Here is a 24760-nt window from a genome sequence, read left to right as displayed (position 1 = left end):
AATCCTAGTCCTGGTATAATGCATGATGTTTAAAACTCAACGTTAGATAGACGTGAATTCTCTAATTTTATTGTTGTACGTAACAGCTGTGCATCGGCGCACTGCAGCGATTTTTCTATCTGCTCCATTAGCAACACTGCTTCTTTAGTTGTTTCGCGCATCGCACGGCAGAAATATCTGCGCTGGACTCTACTTCATATGAAATGTATCTTAGGTTTATTGGGTATTTGTACTGAGACTTGAAGATTGTGTCAATTCAAAATTGTTGGCGGTTTAGTGGCAGAGAGCTTTAAGTGGTTGACTTTTGGTCTTGGCCACCAAACGTCTCTGATTCAAATCCAATCATGGGCACAGTTGTTATTTGAGATTGTCCCTTTATCAATTTCATCTAATCATTCATCCTCATTATACTAATTTGGCAAAATTGTCAGAAAAGAAACACTAAATAACAGTATACAAATACAAATTAAAAATTGTTTGTGCAATTACTAATGTTGTTCGCAACTGTTCCATGTGAATCTATAGATTCCTCTACAGTCGGAATCAAGAACCTTACGACCCTCTGTATACAAACCGTCTCACTTCGAGTAACGTATCACTCCACGTCAGCTGTTTGTGAATGGCGTGACCATCATATGCTGTTCACGCGCACTTCACCCGACCTTTAACCTTTTGAGTCCCAAGGCCATTTTCACACGTAAGCCTCTCGGTCCCGAGCCGATTTTGAGCAAAATGCAGAGTTTCAATTAAATGAGTGTAGATCGGAGACTAATTACCCTAGAGAGATGAGTGATATACTGTTGTACGCGGAATGAACCAGAGATTCAGACTATATGAAATTTTTGCAAATTCGGCGTATATGTGGCGGGGGTGGGGAGGGGGCTAACTCTCAAAATTCCAAAATTTCGGAAAAAAAAATTGGGTTCCTCATCCCCCCTCAAGAAAAAAGTACATGACAGTGTCGACATGCACATGGAAATGATCGCTAACATGTAAGGAACACAAAAATATTTGCATTATTATCATATGACCAATGTAACTTGAGTTGTACCCCCCAAAAGAAATTGTCGGCACGCCACTGATTCAAGCTTCAAAATGCAGCGGTACCTTGAAATGACTTTAGCTCAGAGACTATTTGCCCTGGAGATATGAAAGATATACCATTGTACGCAGAATGAATCACAGATTCAGACGATATATAATTTATGCACATTCGGCGTACATATGCATCGGGAAAGGGGGGAAATCCCCTGAAAAATATATATTTTTTTAAAAAAAATGGGGATTCTCCCCCTGAAGAAAAGTATGTCAAAATGCAAAATTTATGAAAATTCGGCGTATATATGGAGGGGGAAGGGAGGAAACCCTCCAAAAATAATCCCCTGAAAATCCCTTTTTTTTTTTTTTTTAAAAAAAAAAAGGGGTTTCCCCCACCCCCCGAAAACAAGGATATGAAAAGTTCAAAATGCACATAGAAATTATCACTGGCATGTAAGAAACAGAAAAATATTTGCATCATTGTCGTATGACCAATGTAACGGGAGTTGTACCCCTGAAACGAAAGGTCACTGTCTCAAGCTTCAGAATTGAGTGAGATGCAGAGTTACATTGAAATGACTATAGCTCAGAAACTAAATGCCCTAGAGATATGAATAATATACCGTTGTACGCAGAATGAATCACAGATTCAGATGATATATAATTTATGCACATTCGGCCTACATATGAAGGAGGAAGGGGGGGAAATCCCCTGAAAAATATATATTTTTTTTAAAAAAATGGGGATTCTCCCCCTGAAGAAAAGTATGTCAAAATGCAAAATTTATGCAAATTCGGCGTATATATGGAGGGGGAAGGGAGGAAACCCTCCAAAAATAATTTTAAAGAATATAGGAAGAAGAGTACAAATAAGAAGGTTTCTTTGTATTTATCTTTGCTGCTCCAGCTCCCAGGCTTGGTCTGGAGCCATGATGCCTTACTTCTGGTGGTACTCCATAAAACATGGCTCCAGACACAGGGACACCTTGCAGGTAACGCATCGGCTACTTCGCCGTGAAGTTCGTGGCCCGCGCAGCGCACATCTCCATTGTTCCCGTGTCATGGTGGGGAAGTGACGGAAGGCTGATGGACGGTGTTGGTGGATGGAGACGAACTTGATGATGGACCAAGTTGTGCAGCACCTTGGGGAGCTGGGGTTCGAGTGCCTTGTCTGCTACTTGTCCCCAAAAGACTTATAGCCAACTTCTCACAGAACTCACAGTGCCTCACGTTTTGATGAAATGTCTTGAAGAGCAGGTAGGCGTTGAGGATACATTGGTCGATTAGGTGGAAGAAGAGCTTGACAGTCCACTTCATGGTCTTTCGTTGGACACCGTAGGAATTAGTCATGCGGTCGGCCTTGTCAACGTAACCCATGTGGCTATTGTATTCGCATACAATAGCCGGCTTGAGTACATTGCCATGGTCATCCGAGAAATTTCCCTCAGCTGGTGACCGATGGATGTTCGTCAACAGGTACACCTCTCTCTTGTCTTTCCAACATATCACAGTCAAGTCATTCTTCACCCGAACACGTAGGTCACCTCTCTTCAGCTTCAAGTCAGTCTTTGAAAAGATTTGTGGGAAGCCTTTTCGTCGGGGATTGACGGTCCCGCAGCAATAGATACTTCTTGTTGCAAGATCATCAAATAGCTCTGGAGAAGAGAAGTAGTTGTCCATAAATAATTTATGACCAACTCCTTCACCTTCTCTGTCAATGCTACAACTAAACCATGCGTCGCTGATGTCGTGGCAGTCGCTCTGTTCTTGTCCTTGCCCAGATATACAGTCATGTCATAGGTGTATCCCAAAGAATCACAGAGTTTGTAGATCTTGATCCCAAACCTCTTGTGTTTCTTTGGAATATACTGTTTGAAGATGACTTTCCCTTTGTACAAGCTTCATGAACTCTAAATGCTCTGTAGGATAGTAACAATTACAGCTAAGCTCATTGATCTTGTCAAAGACAAACCTCATCTTCCACAGCCTGTCATAATCGGGATCTTGGGGGGAGGGGTTTTTCGTGTTGTCCTCAAAGTGTAGGAATCTGAGCAAGTTATATAAGCGGTTACGTGACATATGTTGTCCGTAAAACTGTGTCTGAAGGTGGGGTTTTCTGGACCACTAGTCTTGCCAATGTAATCTGCGGTCATGTCCCATCAGTATTCTCAAACCAACGAAAGTCTTCATTTCGTCAATGGTCACGTCACATTTGGGCTTCGTCGTTGGGTGCTGTGTGATATGTTGGTGGTAGTACCTGTTAGTCTCAGTCACCAGATGCTGGAAGATTTCTTCAGAGAAAGTCAAGGAAAAAAAGTCTAAGGAAGAGGATGCATTGTCAATGTGTCGAACCTTCAGTCCAGTCTGTCCTAGGAAGGGTTGGGGGTTGGGAGCAGTTCTACCAGTTCGGGAAGGGGGTTGCTAGTCGGATGGAGCAGGAGGAGGGGAAGGGGAACGTCTTTGTGACATATCATCAGAATCAATGTCAAGCTCTTCTTCATCCCACTCGGAGTTTGTATCCATATCCCCCAGCTCATCTCAGATTTCATCAGAGCGGAGATCACGGGGAGCAGCCATGGTCGACTATAACCCTTTTGGGGACACAGCAGGCACAAACGACACTAGCACACTTTTCACAAACACGTAGATGACAAAAAAGTCCTTGGAAGTATGTCAATTCAGTCAAAAAATATCCTCACACTTGGGCACAAAACGACACACACCTACGCACAACTTTCATGGACGAAAAGCTAGAACGCACTGAAAAATGAACGCCGATTCTTGCAGCTGCTTGACATTCTATTTTTAGACAATGCAGGGTGACCTCTGTTGCACATTGTGGAACACTTGTGCTCACAAACAAAGGTTTCCTTCAGCGTGCTTCAAATTCCCATTCTCACAACGCAGATTCAACAACCAGTTTTCCCCCTCCCCCTGCTTCCGCCCTTACGGAAAGCTTTCATTTTGACATCGGATACTTATAAAACAAGCTTCCTTCGAACGCAGTTAGCAGGAGGGAGTGAAAAAGCATTGCTTTAGAACAACAAAGCGGGTCTTCCTTTGTCGGCAAAAATTTGACCTTGAAAAGAGCCGCAAAAGTCTCGCCTTTTCCCCTCCATTTTCATGAAGACAAAAAAAATGCAAAGAAACATTTCTGTTAAATACATGTGTTAGGAACAATATAAAAAATTAAATCGAAATTCTAGCCAAAAATAGAAAAGTTATAACGTAAAAACTACGACCTTGACACAGCATCTCGATCGAGATGCTTGGTACCGTGAGGCTTACATTTGGGTATCTCGTTCGAGACGCTTGGGATCCAAAAGGTTAACTTTATGTAACATGGAGAAACATATTCATATTTTAACTGATAGTTCTACACATTGAAGTTTAAGAAATTTTCGAGAAGTGATTAAATACGTGTTCTTGTTCAGGAATGAACATATTTTTCTACACCAAAAGTTCCATTTATCTGACACTTTGGGTAACAGATCACCCTTCCCCCCTCCTCTCTCAGTATGACAGCCCCAAAGTAAAACTTACAAGGGAGTGAGAGAATCGTTTCAGTAAATTCAAGCCTTTTGGTTTTGTTGCTTCCCCTTCCACCAAATATGCCACCAGTTTTAGCGGAAGCTAAACAAAGATAAGCTGGGGAATAAAAATATTGTTTATCTTTCTTTCTGTTTCTCGTGCACTGGAAAACAAGAAGACTATAATAAGCACATTCCCACATCTTATGCAAGTAATGTATTACCTTACCTGGAGGCATTTTCCCGCTAGACACCAATATCATCCCTGTCAATGAACGCCGTCTGTCAAATTTGCTTCCCCAAAACGAACTCAACGTGCAACGTCGACCTCTAAAATTGGGGAGATTGTCATCATCACTATTAACATCCGCCAATATCTTCCCCACAGTGGGCAGCTCTTTGATTGAAAAATTACGAATGCACCTTGCGCTATATTGCGCTTATCTCAGAATCAGTGTAGTTGTTTATATGAGCAACACGTGTTTCTTTGCGGGACACAACTTGACCGGTCGTTTCTCTTTCTTTCATAACATTGAAACCATAAGACGCAGACACACAACTACACTCGAGCACTAACTTCACTGCTTTCTCAGGATACCACCAACACAACGTCACATAAAAGTTAAGAACAACCTGCTTCTCGTCACTTTCCAAACAGCTGTATTTCCGAAAGAAACTCTTGAGTGAGAACACTGAGACCTTCCTGCACGCATGGAAGTCGCCATGTTATTTCCTTGCTGCTCACGTGATCGATTGTAATTTATACAATCATCACGTATTATTATTATAAACAGAAACCTTTAATGAAAATATATTTTAAAATGTATAACCCGATGTAATTTACACGTTTTTCTTGCAGAGGATCCGATCTACAGGGTGTTCATAAAGTCCCGGTACCATTACAAAATAACATAGCTCTGAAACTACATGCAATAGAACATAAGTTGGTAACACTGTTAAGGTACAGGTGCTTTTGTTTACAGAAGGTCTTAAGTTCTGTGATTTTCACTTTAGATACACTAGTAAGTTTTGATGTAATATATTTAGAAACCTTTCTGTTGATTTTTTGTAATTTTTAAGTATTGTTTCTTTTTAGGTGATGTTTACGGAAGAAGATGTAAAATTCTATTTAGCCGAATTGGCATTAGCTTTGGATCACCTGCACCAATTGGGCATTATATATCGTGATTTAAAGCCAGAGAAGTGAGTATTCCTTAATTTCAAAATTGATCATGATTGATCTTTACTTTTTTTAAATTAAAGATGTTTGACAATGTATGACAATTCATCATTAGCAACAGTGTACTGAGTAAAAAGTTTTCTCGTCCAACAGATGGTGTGCGATGTACTTCTGCTGAATAGTCATTAAGTGCCAAACAGCATAGTTGATAATCTGTATTTTCCTGGAAACTGGTGCTGCCATCACCTGTTTCATTAAGGGATCTCACATATAATAAAATACATGTTTCTGTCCTTTCAGTCATGTAACACATTGTACTTTTACTATTTATAAAAGCATCCTAGTTAGAATCTGTTATTTTGGGCTAATAATTAAAATTAAGTCTCAAGAGTTCCCAAATTCCCTAATTGTTGCCGACTCAGCTAAGAATTAGCCATTTCTTCGTGGCATCCGTTTTCCTTGACGTTGAAAAAGAAGAACGGTGGAGTGCCACAAAATTTAGGAAAACTTGAGTGTTCAACATAAATAAGTAACAATAAGCATATATGCGTGCATGCAGTTCTTTAACTCGCACAATCATACAACAATGTAAAGGTTGTAGTTAAGAGTTAAGATTTGTGTGTTCAAATCCGTGGATGGTTGATGAGGAGTGAGTGATGGGGCTCGGGTGGATGATGGTCCCTAAGTGAAGATAGTGTAGAATCACGGACAGAGTTCTGGGTTGTAATGAATGAATTGACTTTCAATGGAATCGTTACAACCCAGCAGTGTCCATGACTGTACAAGGGTGGTGAAAGTACATCGCTTTGTTTACATGAAAGCATTGATATCTGGCTTGTTGGAGATGTTCAGCCTGACATTGGTGGTGTATAAAAGACACAACTGTAAATGCTTTGTGAAGGGAGGTCGTGGTACAGACTTCATAGGAAAGTGTATGCGATCAGTTGTTGTTGTTGTCACCCACTACTTCCCATTCAAGGTAAGAGATTTACTGTTTTCACCATTGAAAGGACAGATGCTCCATCACGTCGCATGTCAGGAGTAAAGATTTGGACTAGGAAACTTGAAACATAAGTGCGCGTTTAAGTCATTTTGAGTTCATGGGAAGCATATTCTCGCAGGCAAAATTCTTAATATATATTTAATGGATGTTCAAAGAATATGTCCTGAGCCATTTGGATTTATACAATATGCAGATGATTTATGTATATATGAGAGTGTCAAGCAAGTAAAAAATGTTGTTATAGGTTGGTTACTCACTGGAAATTCCTTGAATTCTGGGAATTAGTGTGAATTATTGGCTCAGAGAATTATGCATGCATTCTGCGTAGATTTTTATCCGTAGACGTGAAAAATTTAAACTTTTTAAAATCCAAATCGAATTGAATTTATACGTATTTATAGAAGCCTTGAGGCAAGTTTTTCACAGTTTAGCTTGTACTTGTATGAGGATGGAAAAGAAAGCTGTGTGGAAAATAAAAGAGAATTCATCAATGTGTTTACTTTGTTAGTGTTCTTTGCAGAACAATTTGTTAGACAAACAGAGGATTATTGCAAGAGATAAGATATCTTGAAGTTGATTACATAAATTTGAGTTTGATATCCCTATATAATTAACAATTTTTCGTAGATTAGTATATCCCGTAACATTCTTGACTTTTGCTTGAAGTTGTATTTCGAGCCTGAATATGTGAAATGGCAAATTACCTTAAATAATTTGAATATGTAATGTAAGTACCATTAAATTGAATTGAATTAGAATTTTTGGATAGGATTGAAATAACACAGATCCTTTTTATATTCTTAATATATTTGTGTATGGTGTGGTGAGAGGCGGTAATACGTAAGATGGAAGACGTGTGTGCTTGTACCCTTGAAATCTTGGAAAGTTTGCCTTAAAAACCGGGAATTATACTTGAATTTTATCATGGTCCTAGAGTGGCCACCCTGTATTATTGCATTATGCATGGTTGAATAGGTGCCATAACAGTAAATTTGCTTTCATGATAAAGTCTGCAAATTATGAGACACGTATTCCATGTTGAGGAATCGCTATGGAGGCGATTTACTGATATGAATTTCAGTCAACGATTTTCAAATCTCTCACAATATACAGTGAAAATACAGGAGATGAAAGAATAATGAGATAAATAAGACAATACATGAGTTCAGGAGTTGAACACGTTTGTACTGCTTTTTAATAAACAGGAAGCCATTTTCTCAAGATAATTTGTTTTGACTGACAATTTGAGAAAGTTCATTTCATCTTTTTTTAATTGAGTGAAATATGTATGGAAAATGGTGTTTGTTATTCATTAACTATTGAAAAAAGTGCAATAGAATACTTGTACACACGATTGCATCTGATTGAAAGTTTTCATGTAGGCCAATATATTAGGCTCTCTTTATGTAATATCGCAAGATGTGATAGCATAGTTATCTAAAAAAATATTGTTATTTTATATTGAGTAGAAGGTAATAACGTTCTATTTATGTCGATATAATCATTGGTACTGATCATCATTTGACGTCATGCGGTTGCATAAAATCTAATTCACTTTGTGTCAAATAAAGTTGTTAACACTATCATACACTAGTCTTTGCTTTTCAGAGACTACATTAACATTATCACGAACAATATTGTCTCATGTCTATATGAGTACTAATGAACTGGTTCTTTCAGGTGGGCGAATCTCTATGTGCATATTGGTCTTGGTCAATTGTTTGTGATTTATCTGAGGGGTTACTTAAAATTAAGTTACTGTCAGTTTGGGAAAGTGGAAATATCGGATGTTCGATTTTAAAGGGGATGTGTGAATTGTTTGATGTGGAAATCTTTAAGCATTAGTGAGCATAAGGGATTTATCCGAGGGGCATTCTAAAATTATTAATTGTTATAAGAAAATAAATAATTTTGCTCTTTGATTTAAAGTTGTAGGTTTAAAAGTTTTCATGCAGGGGTATTTTGTGAGTAGGCAAGTCGGGCAGTCTGCGATTCTCCAAACTGCGCAACTCGGGCTGCTAGACGGTAGTTACTAAACCAAATAGGTGGAAAGTTTGGATTTTTTAAAAGAAAATGTAAGTTAATGTTTTCATTTGTTTTTTTTTGTATTTGGGGCAACCTTGCCAGTGACATACCATCTTAAATGGTGGTTGAACATGTTGAATTTTAAATACCAACTTACGCTTTGATATGTCTTGTTTACACAAGTATTCTTTGCATTTACAGGGTGGCGACAGACCTGGAAAACCTGGAAAACCGGGAAAAGTCAGGGAATTTGAGGTGTCAAAAAAAGTCAGGGAAATGTCAGGGAATATCGTCTTCATTGACTTCGAACACTCTTTTGACGAAAATTGTTATAACTCGGGCACTATGGGAGCAATCTACTTCGGATAACTTTTGTTTTGCAGCTAGAACATCAGCGCATGCAATCTTGTACAATTTAGAACACCGGGCTGAGGAAGGGGGCTTGGCGGGGCACGTCCCCCGAATTTCAATGGGAAAAACAAACATCTCAAGTTTGTGCGCTCTTCTCCCGTTATTTTGGGGAGAAGGCACAAACTTTAGTATTCTTTTCAAATAATGGACATTTCTCAAGAGAATGAAACATGTTTCATGTTCTTGGGTTCCATACAAGTTGAATAATAAGCCAAAATGTGATTTTTTTTAACGAAAAATAGGTAATTTGCATTTTTGGAGGAAAATTGTTATAACTCTGACACTATGGGAGCAATCTACTTATGATAAGTTTTGTTTTGCAGCTAAAACATCATAGCATGCAACCGTGTACAATTCAGAACGCCGTACCGAGGAAGGGGGTTTGGGGGCGCGACCCCCGAATTTCAATGAAAAAACCATAAAAATCTGGAGGTTGCCCCTCTTCTCCCGCTATTTGGGAAGAAGGCGTGAACTTTAGTATTCTTTTCAAAGAATGGACATTTCTGAAGAGAATGAAACATGTTTCATGTTCTTGGGTGTCATACAAGTTGAATAATGAGCCAAAATGTGATTTCTTTTTTTTATATACGAAAAATAGGTAATTAGTATTTTTGGAGGAAAATTGTTATAACTCGGACACTATGGGAGCAATCTACTTCAGATAAGTTTTGTTTTGCAGCTAAAACATCATAGCATGCAACCGTGTACAATTAAAATCGCCGAACCGAGGAAGGGGGGTTTGGGGGCGTGACCATCGAATTTCAATTTTAAAAAAATCTTTAGTTTGCCTCCTCTTCTCTCGCTATTTTCGGAAGAAGGCGCAAACCTTAGTATTCTCTTCAAAGAATGGACCATTCCAAAGAGATTGAAACTTGTTTCATGTTCCTGGGTGCCATACAAGTTGAATAATGAGCCAAAATGTGAGACTATTCGGAAATGTGCCATGGATATGTTGCGGAGCGGGGGAGGTTGGTCATCAATATGAATTTACCCAGGCTTGCTCCAGACCTGTGTCAGAGTTTCAACTCAAACAGAAGAGTTTGAGGGTCCAAAAAGCACATTCATTTCGTAATCTGCACCATGATACCATATGGTTTCATCGGGCCAGAACGACCTTACTCTGATGATACCATATAATATCATCGGGGGAGTAAAGGTTAAGCCTCTAAATATTACGTGGAAAATGCATTGAATTATCATTTTTTTCTTGTCCGTATGGGAGTACTAAGGAGACAGAACTGTCAACAGATGAAGGGGATGGGAGCGGGTGGCGCCGTCCGATAGTTGTCGGTGTCGTAGTAAGCATTTTGTTGGGCAAACTGAAGGAACATGGAAACAAATAGGTTCCATTGATACCTACGATTTTTGTCGAATATCGCCACCCGACAAAGTATCTCACTACAACATGTGACAGAAATTGCATGCATGGGACCCTTATGATTTTTGTTCGATGTCTTCAGACTGCACATCCAACAAAAATCGTATGCATAAACAAGAAGAGCTTTAGACTGCAAATATGCTGCTGGAATTGTATTACTTTTCTGGCTTACTTCACCTTATTTAATGTAGCAGTGCTTACAAAGGTTTTCTTACATAATCCTGATGTATTACTGGTTTCGCACAAGTTAGCATACGTTTGCAATGACATTGCACTATTCTTAGATATCAAGAAGAATCCAACAAAACTGGATATATATTGAATACTATCACGAAAAAGTGAAAGATAAACCTGCATTGGTGAACGTTATAAAAATTGGCAAGTGCATGCTCCCAACCTCAAATTTACTGCAACACTAGTATTGCAATGAAATTAACACCATTCTCTGTCCTGTCTGTTTAAACTCGTGAGAGATGGTCATTAATCTCTCTCTGAGTAAGGTTAATGTCCAATATTATGAAATAAAATACTAGTAATAAATACGTAAATATTTTAATATGATATTTACTCGAATCATTCAATCATGAAAGCAAATAACTTTCTTCAAGAAATGACTTTTTTCTGCCAGCCCTCCTAAATTTTCACTTTCCATCTACTGATTTATACGAGGGGTGGCCAGAAAGTAATTTCCGATTGATTTTTCGCAAACTCCAAAACCATGAAAAATTGTAATTGCTGCGAAGTTATGTTTAGGAATGTGCAGTGATGTCTGGACACATTTTTCGCCCTTTCTAAATATCAAAATAATGCGAATTTGGCATAAAACGTAAATTGTTGGCTTTTTTATTGATTTTTTTAAAGAAATGACCTAAAACAACAAAAAATTCCATGAAATCCAACATTCTTGTCTTTTCTAGGCCATGTTTGTGTACATAGAACATGCAAGGTTTCCAACATTTTACTCAAGAGTAAACTATTGAGTTATACTTACATGGAATAATTCCGACAGCCACATTAAATCATGTATTTCCCACGATTTTTGCAACTTCTATCAAAACCATTTGCATCACAGAGAAAAGTGGCAGGGTTCTAACAGGAGATCAAATGCTTATCTACTGTCACACGGGATCCATATCCTCATAGTTGTCACACGAGATATGTTTTCAATTTCAATGTCGATCTCCTGGGGGGAGAACCGGGATGTTTTCCACCTATTCAAACTTCTTCGGCACCCACCCAGCATCATATGAAGCTGGTACCTTGAGGAAACTTTGAGGGATAAAGGTAGCCAGGAGCATGGTGCTGATCACATCACCCCCACCTTTAGCCATGATCAAGAAAGTGTGGGGCCCTAACTCCACACCCTTATACACCTTCCTGGAAAAGTGCAGGGGAGCACTTTACTTTTACTTCCTCAAAAATCTGTTCCAACATATCAAACTGTCACGAAAATACATAGACCATGTGATCTACAATTTTAAATAATCGTTTAAAAGCACAATGGAGTATTAAGTTTCGGTATATTTGGCAGATAAATGTTCTAAAACAAAAACGCGAATTTTGGGAAATGTAATACTGACAAGTCAAAAAAATGATAATGCCAATTTTTGGTGCCATAATATATCGGTATCTGTCACGTGAGATTGATTGATTTTAATTTTTTGGGTACATCACCACTTATGGTCGTTATCCACCCTTCAGTATATACGGGGGAAATTCCATTATCTAAAATCCTTACCTTAAAATTTAAAAAAAGGTGTATCGAAAATAACTTTCCCAAAAGAACTTTCAAGATATCAAACTCTCACGAAGTGGCGTAAGCCATGTGACTTACAATTTGAAACATTAGTTTAAAAATACCATGAAGGAATAATTTCAGATGTTTGCCAGAAAATGCGCTAAAATGAAAATGTGAATTTTGAGAAAAATAACACCGTATAGTAAAAAATAAAAAATAAGAAAATACACCAATTGTTTAAAAAAAAATAACAAAATATCAAGGTCCCTACCGATTAGGTATAAATAAAACATGAATATCAGTTGTAATTTATTGCATTAGTAACAGTGAATCTTAACCTAATTTTCAGCATAATCACCACCGTTATTCTGGGATTTGTAGTAGCATGCCACTAAATTTTGTATGCCCATGGTATATGTGTCGGACAGCAAAGACTGGAACTATCTCTACCTCAGTGTAGCTGTCAAATCCTTACCCTGCCAGAAACCTCTTTAGTTAAACAAAGAGATGAAAGTCGGTACATTCAAGGCCAGGGCTGTACAGGGAATGGTCCAAGATCTCTCACCTGAAGTGATGCAAAGGGCCCGTGTGTACTCAGCTGTATGGGGTTGTGCACATTCGATTGGCCTTCCGTGAATTGTCTGCACCATCGTCTGACCATACACAACGTCCTGTCTGCACACCTCACACAATTGCTGGTGGCTCTGTGCCAAATTCTGAGTGTGCATTGTAGGCTAGGCTCGGTGGGAGACTGTATGACAGGTGCAATCTTTAACCTAGAACTTTCCTAAAACGGCTGCATTGCAACTGTACCAGATTACAGCTACATGCCACTTCTTCCTGCCTGCATGTGTGTGTGTGTCGCTCTCCGACCACTAGTGCTGCGTATAGGCACAATTGGAGCTTTTTTCAGGATGCCCCTCGTATATGAACTTTCAGAAGCTTTTATTATTAGTGTGTTCCTGTTTTAATGTGTGGTTAGCTAAGTCAGGTACCTATACAATGAAATTCTATAAATTGCTTGCGTTAAATTTCTAATACCTACATACCCTTTTCGTCAGCATTAATGGTATAACTGCATGTTGTCAGTTTCACAGTACTTCCCTTGGATATACTGTACTGAAGCAGAAATCCCATTGATAATGTAAGGAAATATGACACTTTATTTTATTCGATTCAATTGTTTCACTTACATGCAACAGTTAAGTTGTTTGCTTTACAGAGAAGAGAGCTTTATGCATTGAAAAATGAGTCCGCACTCATGGTTCTTGCAAGCAGAGGGTTCCAAACCTCAGTGGAAATATCAACATATAGTACCGAGAATGTATAAGGAGACTGATAAATTACAAATTGTATTTCTTAAATCAATCACTCTAATTTCATTTAGTCGTAACTTTAAAAATAATCAAGTATTTTATTTTAAACTTACTGCGTATGACAAAATTCCGTAATCCTTCCCTAGCTTGTGAATTGTAATAATTTTCCAAATTCACTATTTTGCAGTTTGAATTCAAATCATAGAGAATAGAGAAATTGAGTCAATTTTATAGAAGATAATATTGGTACTTAACAAATACATACCTGGATCTATATGAGTTTATTATTTCCATTTGCAAAAACATCGATTTAGTTTAGTTTGTAATTGTCAGGGAAAAATGCAAATTTTTGTCCTGGAAAACCTGGAAAAGTCAGGGAATTTCATTTCTGCTTGTTTGTAGCCACCCTGATTTATAATTACACAAAATTAGAATATATTTCATAATCAACTAAGGCAGCTTTGTTGCTGGGTACGTTAAGTGGTCTACTTTTGATCTTGTCACTGAAGGTCCCTGGTTCAGATCCTAACCTGGGCATAGATGTTCTTTGCAATTGTCCTTTCACCAATTTCCTCTAATCATGACATCCTTATCCTTGGAATTAGACAAAAGTGGCGGAAAAGCAGTGCTAATAACAAGAATACAAAATACAAATACAAGAATATGATCAATTAAAAACCAAACATTTTATAGGAATGATCCTAAATTTAAATTATTTATAAGGTTACTTCTCTAACAACAACTATATTTGTTGTCTTGTAATCATGGCATCCTTGGTTCAATTCCCAGTGCAGGCACATTCCATGTTGATTCAGAACCCACTTTGAGCTGTCCTGTGCATAACAGCCCATGAAGGCCCTTGGCTTACCTACCGACTGCCGGTCTCCCTCCCATGCTTTCCTTCATCACCTCTAAGCGTGGAAATCGTCAACCAGTATTGGAATAGCTGGGTGGTCAGGCCGACGTATGCCCAGCCGTTGTAGTAGGTCTCTGCGACCGGATTACACTTACTCATTCGAAGCTCCCCAATTTCCTCACAACGGTGGGTTGCCACCGGCCCTATACGCAGGCCGAATATTCCTGAAGACTGAACCTGAGATTGAACCCATGCCGTCCCGCAGCCGCAGTCCAAAGAAAGGTGTCTTAGACCACACAGCCACGGAGGAGGACACTTTGAGCTGTAGTTCAAGTCTATTCTTTTTTTTAGGTTTCAGTTTTGTTCTAGGAATGGTTGTTCAATTTTATCAAATTGTCATTTACCTTCATTGTAACTAGCCTAAAGAAACAGAAAACTGATTTAAAATAAGATAAATAAAAATGCTAACTGTATTTGTAGTATTGCTCTCTAATACAGATTATGTCAGCTTTCATGTGAAGGGTTCAGAGTAACAAGACCGGCATCGTAGGTACTAAACATGGTTATGCATGAATGTATCATTGTGTTGGTCCCCATCATCAGTCATCATTCATTATTCTTGACCCAAGAGCTAGAAAAGCAACATACAATAACCAAAATAGAAAAACAAGAAAGATACAGCTTACATCCTCCATTTTCTCTGTTTCATACAGTTTATACTTACCAACATCATTTTGCTACAACTATAGTTCTATCAGAAATCATTCCTTGCTCTGTGTATGGAGACTTTTTTGCAACTAATATTGATTTAAACAGGCCAAAGTAAACATTAGAATTATTGTAATATAAACATAAATGTTGCTAAACCTTTTTAAATTATGTATCCACTATGTTATTATTTCATTACACTGTAATATTTTGATATTCCTTTCCAGCATTTTACTTGATGCCGAGGGACACATTTCCTTAACTGACTTTGGCCTTAGTAAACTTCCTTTAGATGACAAGAAGGCCTACTCATTCTGTGGTACTGTAGAATACATGGCTCCAGAGGTTGTTAATAGGAAAGGACACTCCTTTGCTGCTGATTGGTGGTCCTTTGGTGTTCTTATGGTGAGTTGCATTTGAGGAATTCAAAGATTGTGTGAAATAGTTAATCTTGTCCATCAAAAAAAAAGCAACAGTGAAATTATTCTCTTTAGTGTACTATATTTCAGTTAAACATAGTAGGCAAATTTAGTGCTGTTAATAAGTCGGTTTTATATACAAAATAGTGAATATCTTATTATTAGAGTCAAGGCAAAAAAAGAAAATAATCAGGTGATTATTGTAGCCCGCATTCCAGACTTTCTTTTGGTAGTCCAGGGAGCTTGTGCTCTCCTGAAACATGACATCAAAAATTGTGTTTATATGCTTGTAACAATCGTGAACTACAAATAAATATTTCTCTTTGATGAACCAAAGTGAATATGCAAAATTATTGGCACATGGCATTGGTTATGCATGCATTTTAAGACTCCCTTCAAGTGCCAGAACATTTGAGTAAAGTGGCTGCATACACTAGAAACTTTGTACAGGAAAACCTCGTTAATACGAAGTTCAAGGGACCAAACAATGTCAACTTCGTATTAAACGACTTCGAGTTATCCAAACTTTTCAAGATGGCGCCTGTTTTCAGGTGTAAATAAAGTAGAGTATAAATTACCCCCACAAAGGATGTTTTATACTTGGTGGTAGCTCAGAAAATAAGCTTTATATGTACTATATAAGAATATTGTACGTTTTAAAGAAAGTGTAAAAAATGTTACACAAAATGAGAACACGGAGCTTAACGCGGACGCAAAGATTCCAAGGAGACGGTTAACACCATTTATCCTGCCTAGTTATACAACCGGTTATGCACGGGATGCATGTCGTGGCAAAAAGTCTTATAAAAAACGGTATTTTCTTTTAATTGTGCAAAGTCGTTGCTCTTCCACGAAATTCTTACAATTTTAGTTCATAAGAAACCCATTTGCACGGAGACCTATGGAAAGGAAAACAATCTCGTTTATGGCAAGAAGTGAAACTCGGAAGAATCTTGACAGTAGTCACACTGGCGCGAGCAAGAGACGGGAGATAATCGGACAGAATGAATATTGGATTTTATGTGCGTTCACTAGAACATTGTCAGTTACAGGATTAACTGGTAAGAGAAGATTCTCTTGGGAGAGAACAGAACCTTTCCCTGGCAAAAAAAAAAAAAAATCGGGGCTGTATGGTTCCGCTGTAAAAAAAAGTCAAGTATTCTTTGCTTCAGTTAACTTCATATTCGCCCCCCCCCCCCTCCTCCCCCTTTGCAGGGATCAGTTCAAATTCTTCCTCAACTTGCATTGTAATCCACTCTGAAAAAGTAAACACACAACTTGGGATCTGTTTGCACCGAATGTGTATCCTAGGACACATTCAACAGTGCCGCACTCGATAATCACTCTGGTTTGGATCCCACTTTAAACTGTATATTTAGTCCCGCTTAGCTCATCAGCATAACATGAACTAAAAACAAGCTTTACTTGCGTATTTTCAGATTAATCGACAATTTATTGGAGTATTCTGGAGGTCAAACACTCGCTCCCCCAAAACTTTTCCTCTCGTATTCCTACATTGAGCATTGCGTTTTTTTTGTTGTTGTTTTTTTTAACAGCAGCACTCTAATGGTTCTGAAGAAAAGCGTGGATTATATGGCTTTGTGAGATTCAAAACAATGAAGCTTATTCCTTCACACAGGATGAGTCATTGCAGTTATCGGCAAGCGAGAGCTTTCCAGACGCTAGACTAAACACTGGCGCCAGCTGCAGCGTAAACACAATGAGACCCGCTGGAAGTTAGAGCAGCAGGTGGCAGAAGGGAAATCATTGGCATTTTAAAGATAAAGCAGTTGTGGAAGACCGAACTTTTATCAGCAGTGTGAAAAAAAATGATCCTTGCATTACCTTTTATCATGCAACAGACAATAATAGGGGCAATATTTCCTATCCATACAGCTGCATTCAAACAAGAAAGAGAGACCTGAATTCTGCAATTATCACATTACCATGCATACCAGTGGCGGATAATGACCTGTTGTAGGAGAAGGAAGGGGTTCACTTTTCTTTTACTTATCATGCAGTTTTTGTTCGTTTTAAAGAAGGTATTCAGAACTGTTTGCTTTTTTTTTAGACGCGAAAGGAAAGGAGCCCGTGTGCGCACATGAGCAAGAAAATCGTGGCCGAAACAATTAGCAACGAACCCCCCCCCCCCCCCCCCCCGTTTGCTGATAGATAAAGGGGAGAAGTCACTCAGACAACAAAACCCTGTTTTGGCAAATTTTATGACCTGCACAGTTGGGAAACGTATGAAGCGGGAAACTGAAGTTGCAACATACGTAAGATCGACGTCAACTTTTGCGGGAAACCTAGATGACAACGTATTAAGCGGGTTGGCCTATGCGGCTTTGATTATCTGTAACAGTTTCCCTTTTTTTTATGAAGTTCTACAGGGCACAAAGAACACGCTTTTAATGAAAGTGGTTACCGAAAGTTGTCGGCTACCAGGCCAAAAGTTGCTCGCTCACGGGAAATTGCTGTATCTCGAGCTCAGAGCTAGACAGATGGGTGAGACTTCCAGGTGCCACGCGTCTTGTATTTTGGAACATTCGTGCGATCTTATCTCGCATTTCTCATCTAGCACTGGTGAATATTTCCAAGGTAGCGCATTCAGCGGGGAAAGAGCTTGACCTCCCATGCACATTGACAAAGAATGTCAATGTCCAGCGGGCATTTCGGGCTGCTTCCCTTTGTCAGCAGCTCTTAGGACAAGGAAACATGTCAAGGTCAAGTTAAAATAACGTCCAAGCTCTCTCCACATTCGATCTTCTCTTGTTGACTTACGCAGGTGTCTACTTCGAATTAAGCAAAACCAGTTTTGCGGAAGGGTCTTGTAAACAACTTCGTATTAAAAATTATCCGTATTTCGATTTATCCGTACTGAAATACATTATAAATCCTATCTTATCGGCTGGGGAATGGGAAGAACTTCGGATTAAAGGGTACTTCGTATTAACCAATATCGTATTAACGAGGTTTTCCTGTATCACATTTTTACTTTAGTCTTCACACAGACTGGATTGGGCTCACCAATCAGCCTCGATCACGACTGAGTCACCACTCACTTGTCATGATGGCTCACAAGTGTCATCCAGTGAAGTTAAGTTTCCACATCTTGTAAAGAACATGTGCAACGTTGTAAGAAGTTTTTGATGATAGCTCACAGAACATGTGCAACATTGTAAGAAGTTTTTGATAATAGCTCATACATGTTACTTGCGCATGTGACTTTTGGTAACTGTATCGTAAAATAAATCAAACCACAATAGATATATATTCATTAGAAATTCTTTATATTTTCAAAGGCTGTTCTTATTACTTAAAATGTCATGTCTTTGCTCTTTTCAGTTTGAAATGTTAACTGGTGCTCTTCCATTCCAAGGTGCTAACAGGAAGGAAACGATGACACAAATCTTGAAGGCAAAACTAGGCATGCCACAGTTCATATCACCAGAAGCTCAAGCTTTACTTCGGGCACTGTTTAAAAGGAATCCAGCAAATCGATTAGGTGCAGGTAAGTTTTACACTGTGTTTTGTCCCTTGCACTATTTAGTTTCCCTGGCTCCCAAGTAGTTTTGAAGGTACAAATCAGCAAAGTTTAAAAAAAAGAAAAGTACCCAGTTAAACTTGGTTTTTATCCATTCATGTGTCAAAAATTGCTAAACGTTGAGACCCTTGCCTTTGCCTAATTCCAAATTACCTTTTTGTTAAGTTCACAGATTTCACAAATAAAAATGTCGACACATCGTAATATATATCTATATTAACACACTTGTACAATCACAATGATAACATTCATTTAAAAGCCATTCTTAGAAATTCCATTTTTATCAACAACTTTTGAACAAAAGAAATATGTATCAATGTTGCAAATACTTTAAAAGTGTTTTCACTAAATACACTTACAATAATTGTGAATGTTACTTTTGGACAGTCACAAGCTACAGAGACAAAATTTTGGTGTACTTATTAGTAGATGCATTTTTGACGAAAACACGAAATGTGAAATAACACATTGTAATGTTAATTTTTCATGTTTCTGAAAGGTGTGAGGGTGCATTTTCCTACCCTGTTTTGTCACGGAATAATGTGAAATGGACTGCAAACTGCGAAATGAACTGCATGTGGTAACGCTATGCGTTCACCCCTACAAATTGATTTATTATTAAAAACTTGGAAATTGAATTAACCTTAAAATTACTTTCAAATTTTTTTTTTTTAAAAAAAATACAAATAATATAGATCGATTGTACGTTAATCTCACATTTTCTGAGCTAAAGGTGCTCAGATATCTATTTAGTACATGATGATTACTCTATATTCACATATTGTTTATCATTTTTCAATATTCACTTGTCATAGAAACTTTGTATTGAGTTGAATTGAAGTTTTTAAGTGCACTTTATGCACAGAATAGCTAATCGGGACTGGACCTACAATTTAAAGTTAGATGAAACCAATGTGCCATGTACCTCCACCATGTAACGAACCCGGGACCCCTTTGTTACAAGGTTATGACGTTACCACTACGCCATCGGGGAGGCCCTTGTCATAGAAACGTATGAAACATGGAACGTGAAATCCAACCACATATTTGTTATGTCAAATGCGAACACTACTGGTGGACCACCAGCATACCACACATCTTTCAAAACCTTCCTTTGAGTTGTAATGGGCTGCCAAGCTCCCTTAGATGCAACACGGAATGATGTCATATAGTTTTGAGCGATATCCATCCAAATTCAAGCTGGAAGAATTTTTGTCTTGGGAAATTCATGTAGCATATGGATGAGAGAAGCTGCAGTCTTTCTAAATTTATTTTCAATGTCAGTGGAATCTTCTTATACTCTTGTGTTGATAGATATCAAAACAAAAGAGGTATCCACGGAAGGTTTACAAGCACCCGACAGGCTTTGTAACTAAATCTTATAGGTTTACCTGTAATAAATAACTTGCACGAATGTTTTTCATAATACGGGATCACAGACTCAACAAGGCTGAGCTACTGAACAGGCACAAAATGTTTCATGAAATGGTCATCTATTATTACTATTATTGTATTATATTTATTATTATTATTAAAATAAAATATAAATTATAAGCAATAGAAATAAATATAAATAAACCATGCAAAAGACCAGAAAAGCCTTTACAACCTAAATTTCTTGCTTTACATGCAATAATAAAAGAATAAATAAAGTAATTGTAGAAAAAACTTGTAGGTACTGTGTCTGCATAGTGTTACCATATGGTAACGCCACCGTTATGAGCAAAAAACGAGCAAGTGATGCAAATTCTTAAACAGAAAACTTCATAAGTTTTTAATTACATGTGTTTACTAAATGCTGAATACATTCAGAGCTACATAATGAAAGACAATCCAATAAAAACACTATATTTACTTTCCAGTGTATGACATATTGAATAAAAAAATTCAAGGTCAAAACAAATACATCCTCTTGCAACAATGCCATTACCTGGACTGAAACAAGTTGTCTCTTCTGGCTTTAGGTTTACCTACACACTCAATATAGACAAGCCTCTAGCAGGAAAGTGTGTGAATGTTGAGCGTTACCAGGTAATGCTACGCGTTTAAGGGTTAAACAAGACATTTAGAGTTTATATACCGATGCGACACTTTCTGAAGTCAAAATTATCCTATGAGTTATATGCAATTCACGGAAAATTGATTAATTCTGCTGTAAATACTTGAGAAGCAAAAATGGACCCCATTATACAGGAATAAACGTAATATTCTGGTAACTACATAAATGTGCTATTAGGAGGGATATCTTTATTTTGTGTAATAAGTGCAGTTTTTAAATCAAATTTTGGATTATATTCACATTTTTAAAACCAAAATGTAATTTTATATACTGCTTTTTCACTGCTATAACAGCAAAATTTTATTTTATTTACCAAAAATATGTGCCTAGAAAATATTAGCTCAGTGCAATATAAATTATCTATGTATCTATCTGACCATGAGAGGCAACAGCCAAACTCATTGGGGACTGATTACTGTATTGTATATAATGCCAGAAATCCTAGGTTCAAATACTGTGCAAGATATGCATGTACAGCATCTCTCAAAAGTTTTAGGACAACGACATTTTAAACTAGGCAACCCAATTTACACAAGGCGTTGGTGGGTTGCGTGTAGAGTTAGGCTCAATTTCAGGGTTGCCACATGCACAATAGATATTTATAAAATACGCGAAGGGAATAAAAACAAGTAATATTCTATAAAATTATTAAAAATATCACTATTATATCGCAAGTGACAAAATTCTTTCTGAAAGAAAAGAAAAGGTTTTTTAGTATTTCATCGCTGATTAGTCTACAGAAAGGAAAAGAGGTGAGAGAAAACGAAAGGTGACAAAGGAGAGGAGAAAGAGAAAGCGAAAGGAGAATAGGAAAAGTAGAGGAGAGAAGAAAGAGAGGATGGACGAGGAGAGGAGATGTAGTGAAGAGAATGGAAAAAGATTCTAGGAGAGATGAGGAAAATGGAGCAAAGAAGAGAGAAGAGGAGACTAGACGAGAAGAGGGGAGTGGAGAGTAGAGTAAAGGAGAGAAAAAGAGAAGAACGAAAAGAAGAGGAGAAGAGTGCAGTGGAGTCGGAAATCTAAGACAGGAGAGGAGATACGAGGAGTGGAGATGAGTGGGATGGAGATAAGATGCGAGAAAAGTAGGGAAGGCGATATGAGATAAAAGCAGAGCGAGCAGGAGGAGGGGAGAGGAGAAGGAGAAGAGAAGAACAGAAGGGACTGAAGAGAAGAGGTAGTTGCAGAAAATATCGTCTCAGCGTCAAGAATTGATGCATTGGTCAAATTATCGACATGAAACATTCAATAACATTTTGAAATGTATTGGAGAATGTATTAGATGGGTTTGAAATGCCTTTTGGCTTACTTCAGAGCAAGGTAAAATCTCCCATGTAAGATCTTTGATTTTACCTGTGATTATACCACTAAAAACATGAATGTAATTTGAATATTTATAAGAATTATCCAATTTTTGTCCACTTCTCGGTTCGTTGAAATGGAGATTTTGTAATTTAATATTTCCTGTCACCCCATTGTTAATTCCAAACTGAATCATTCCGTTTAACACGGTGTGGACAATGAACACAATGGGATAGGTCTAAAACTTACGAAAATGTTCTGCCACCGGAAGGGTTTGAACGTACGACCATCAGATTGACAGTCCTGAACGTTAAACACTACCCTACAAGCTTTCGCTCCTGAAAGTAAGTGGAAGGAGCTGACCAATGTGAAATGTAGATGCAACTCTCCTCTTACATGTAATGTGCAAACAATACTTGTTTGTAACAAAGAAAACAAAGGTAGTACGACTCGGCGAAAACATTTAATGGAGAATTGCACATGATGAAAACTTTTCATTTGATATTTGCGGAGGTATCCTTGCATTGAACTCGAGTGGGAAAAGGGGTAAAATTATTATGTCCTGAATTGCCACAAATATAAATAGTTATTTCATTAATATTTGTCAATGTCTTTGAAGCAGTACACAATTATCGTTAGAGTATCATAATTCACGATCTTATACATGAAAATATCCCTTTGAATGTGTGTCAATTCATTTATTTCTTTTTCTTATATATAAATTCCATATGCAGAACAATGTAGCCACTATACACTGCTATTACAAATAATGTTACCATGCTCTCCACACCTAGTATGGAGGATCGAACCTGGGACCGCTAGCAGCCTAATCGAGAACTCTAACCAATACACCACGCCCGTACCTTCGATTGAAACAACAATTTTTAAGTATTCTGTCCCTCCAATATTGTAAATGTCGTTGGGTATACATGTAGTTGAACTTTTACTTTAATTTTGAATTGCTTTCTTGTAGTATAACAGATATCTTCGAGAAATAATTTTCGAAGTGATGAAGAAAATCGAGAATATTGGTAGTTGCGAAAATGCGAGTTATTTCTTCTAACTTATTATTGTGATTAGACATTATTAATGGAAAATATCTAGAGGCTTGAACATTGCAGGACGATATTCTTTTCCTGTGATACTGCAACAGACGAATTGCTTGTTTACTGACGCAAGTGTTGTGTTCAGAACAGTCCTATGAAATGTATTTGCTGTTGCGTAAGGTAACACAAAATAATTACACCGTTTGCGAACTACCAAATCTGCGCAACGTTAGACGTAAACAGACGGAAAATTTTATTCATAAAATCACTTCACATTTGACAGTAATAAAGAGACATTCTTGCATCACGATTGCAGTTCGAAAAAGTCGGGACAGGGATTGAAAGTAACACACTGTCCTGACAAAATTGCTGAATCGGACGTCTGGTAGCCTTGCATCAATGATTATAAAACTAAAACTACCCAATATTGCAGCCTGAAGACTTTTGCACAAGAACAGGGTGGCGACACACCTGGAAAACCTGGAAAACCGGGAAAAGTCAGGGAATTTGAGGGGTCAAAAAAAGTCAGGGAAATGTCAGGGAATTTCGTCTTCATTGACTTTTTTAAATTTATATTTATTTAAAGATATCGTTATGGAACTCTTCACGGGAACAGGAAATCTCATTCGTACGTTTTGGCCTCAAATTTTAGGCCCCTTTTATGCGCAACACAACCACGGCGCCAGAAACCAGTGATGGCAGGAGGAGAGAGAGAGAGAGAGAGAAATTTCTCTCGCCCTGGCTTCTCGGCGGGAATTTTAAATTCGAACACTCTTTGGAGGAAAATTGTTATAACTCGGGCACTATGGGAGCAATCTACTTCGGATAACTTTTGTTTTTCAGCTAAAACATCAGCGCATGCAACCGTGTACAATTCAGAACGCCGGACCAAGGAAGGGGGGTTTGGGGGCACAACCACCGAATTTCAATGGAAAAAAAAAATCTGGAATTTGCCCCTTCTTCGCCCACTATTTTGGGGAGAGGGCGCAAACTTTAGTATTCTTGTCAAAGAATGGACATTTCTCAAGAGAACTTAACATGTTTGATGTTCTTGGGTGCCATACAAGTTGAGTAATGAGCCAAAATGTGATATTTTTTTTTTTTTACGAAAAATAGGTAATTTGCATTTTTGGAGGAAAATTGTTATAACTCTGGCACTATGGGATCAATCTACTTCGGATAAGTTTTGTTTTGCAGATAGAACATCAGA

General features: G+C 37.9%; 1 protein-coding gene across 2 annotated transcripts in view; it reads left to right on the top strand.

Annotated features, from left to right (window-relative positions):
* The window catches only part of S6kII (Ribosomal protein S6 kinase II), a 114727-nt gene that overhangs the window by 37018 nt on the left and 52949 nt on the right, over window positions 1-24760 (top strand). For both annotated transcript variants that reach the window (XM_083124080.1, XM_083124079.1), the window contains 3 exons: window positions 5665-5771; window positions 15411-15588; window positions 18948-19113. In XM_083124080.1, the coding sequence (XP_082980206.1) occupies window positions 5665-5771; window positions 15411-15588; window positions 18948-19113 (451 nt within the window). The remainder of the gene's footprint in view (window positions 1-5664; window positions 5772-15410; window positions 15589-18947; window positions 19114-24760) is intronic.

The sequence above is a fragment of the Lepisma saccharinum genome, chromosome 6 (assembly GCF_977018435.1).
Source record: "Lepisma saccharinum chromosome 6, izLepSacc3.1, whole genome shotgun sequence".
In the NCBI taxonomy this organism is placed as follows: Eukaryota; Metazoa; Arthropoda; class Insecta; order Zygentoma; family Lepismatidae; genus Lepisma; species Lepisma saccharinum.
The sequence above is the reverse complement of the archived record's forward strand: the minus strand, read 5'-3'. Positions and strand labels throughout refer to the sequence as shown.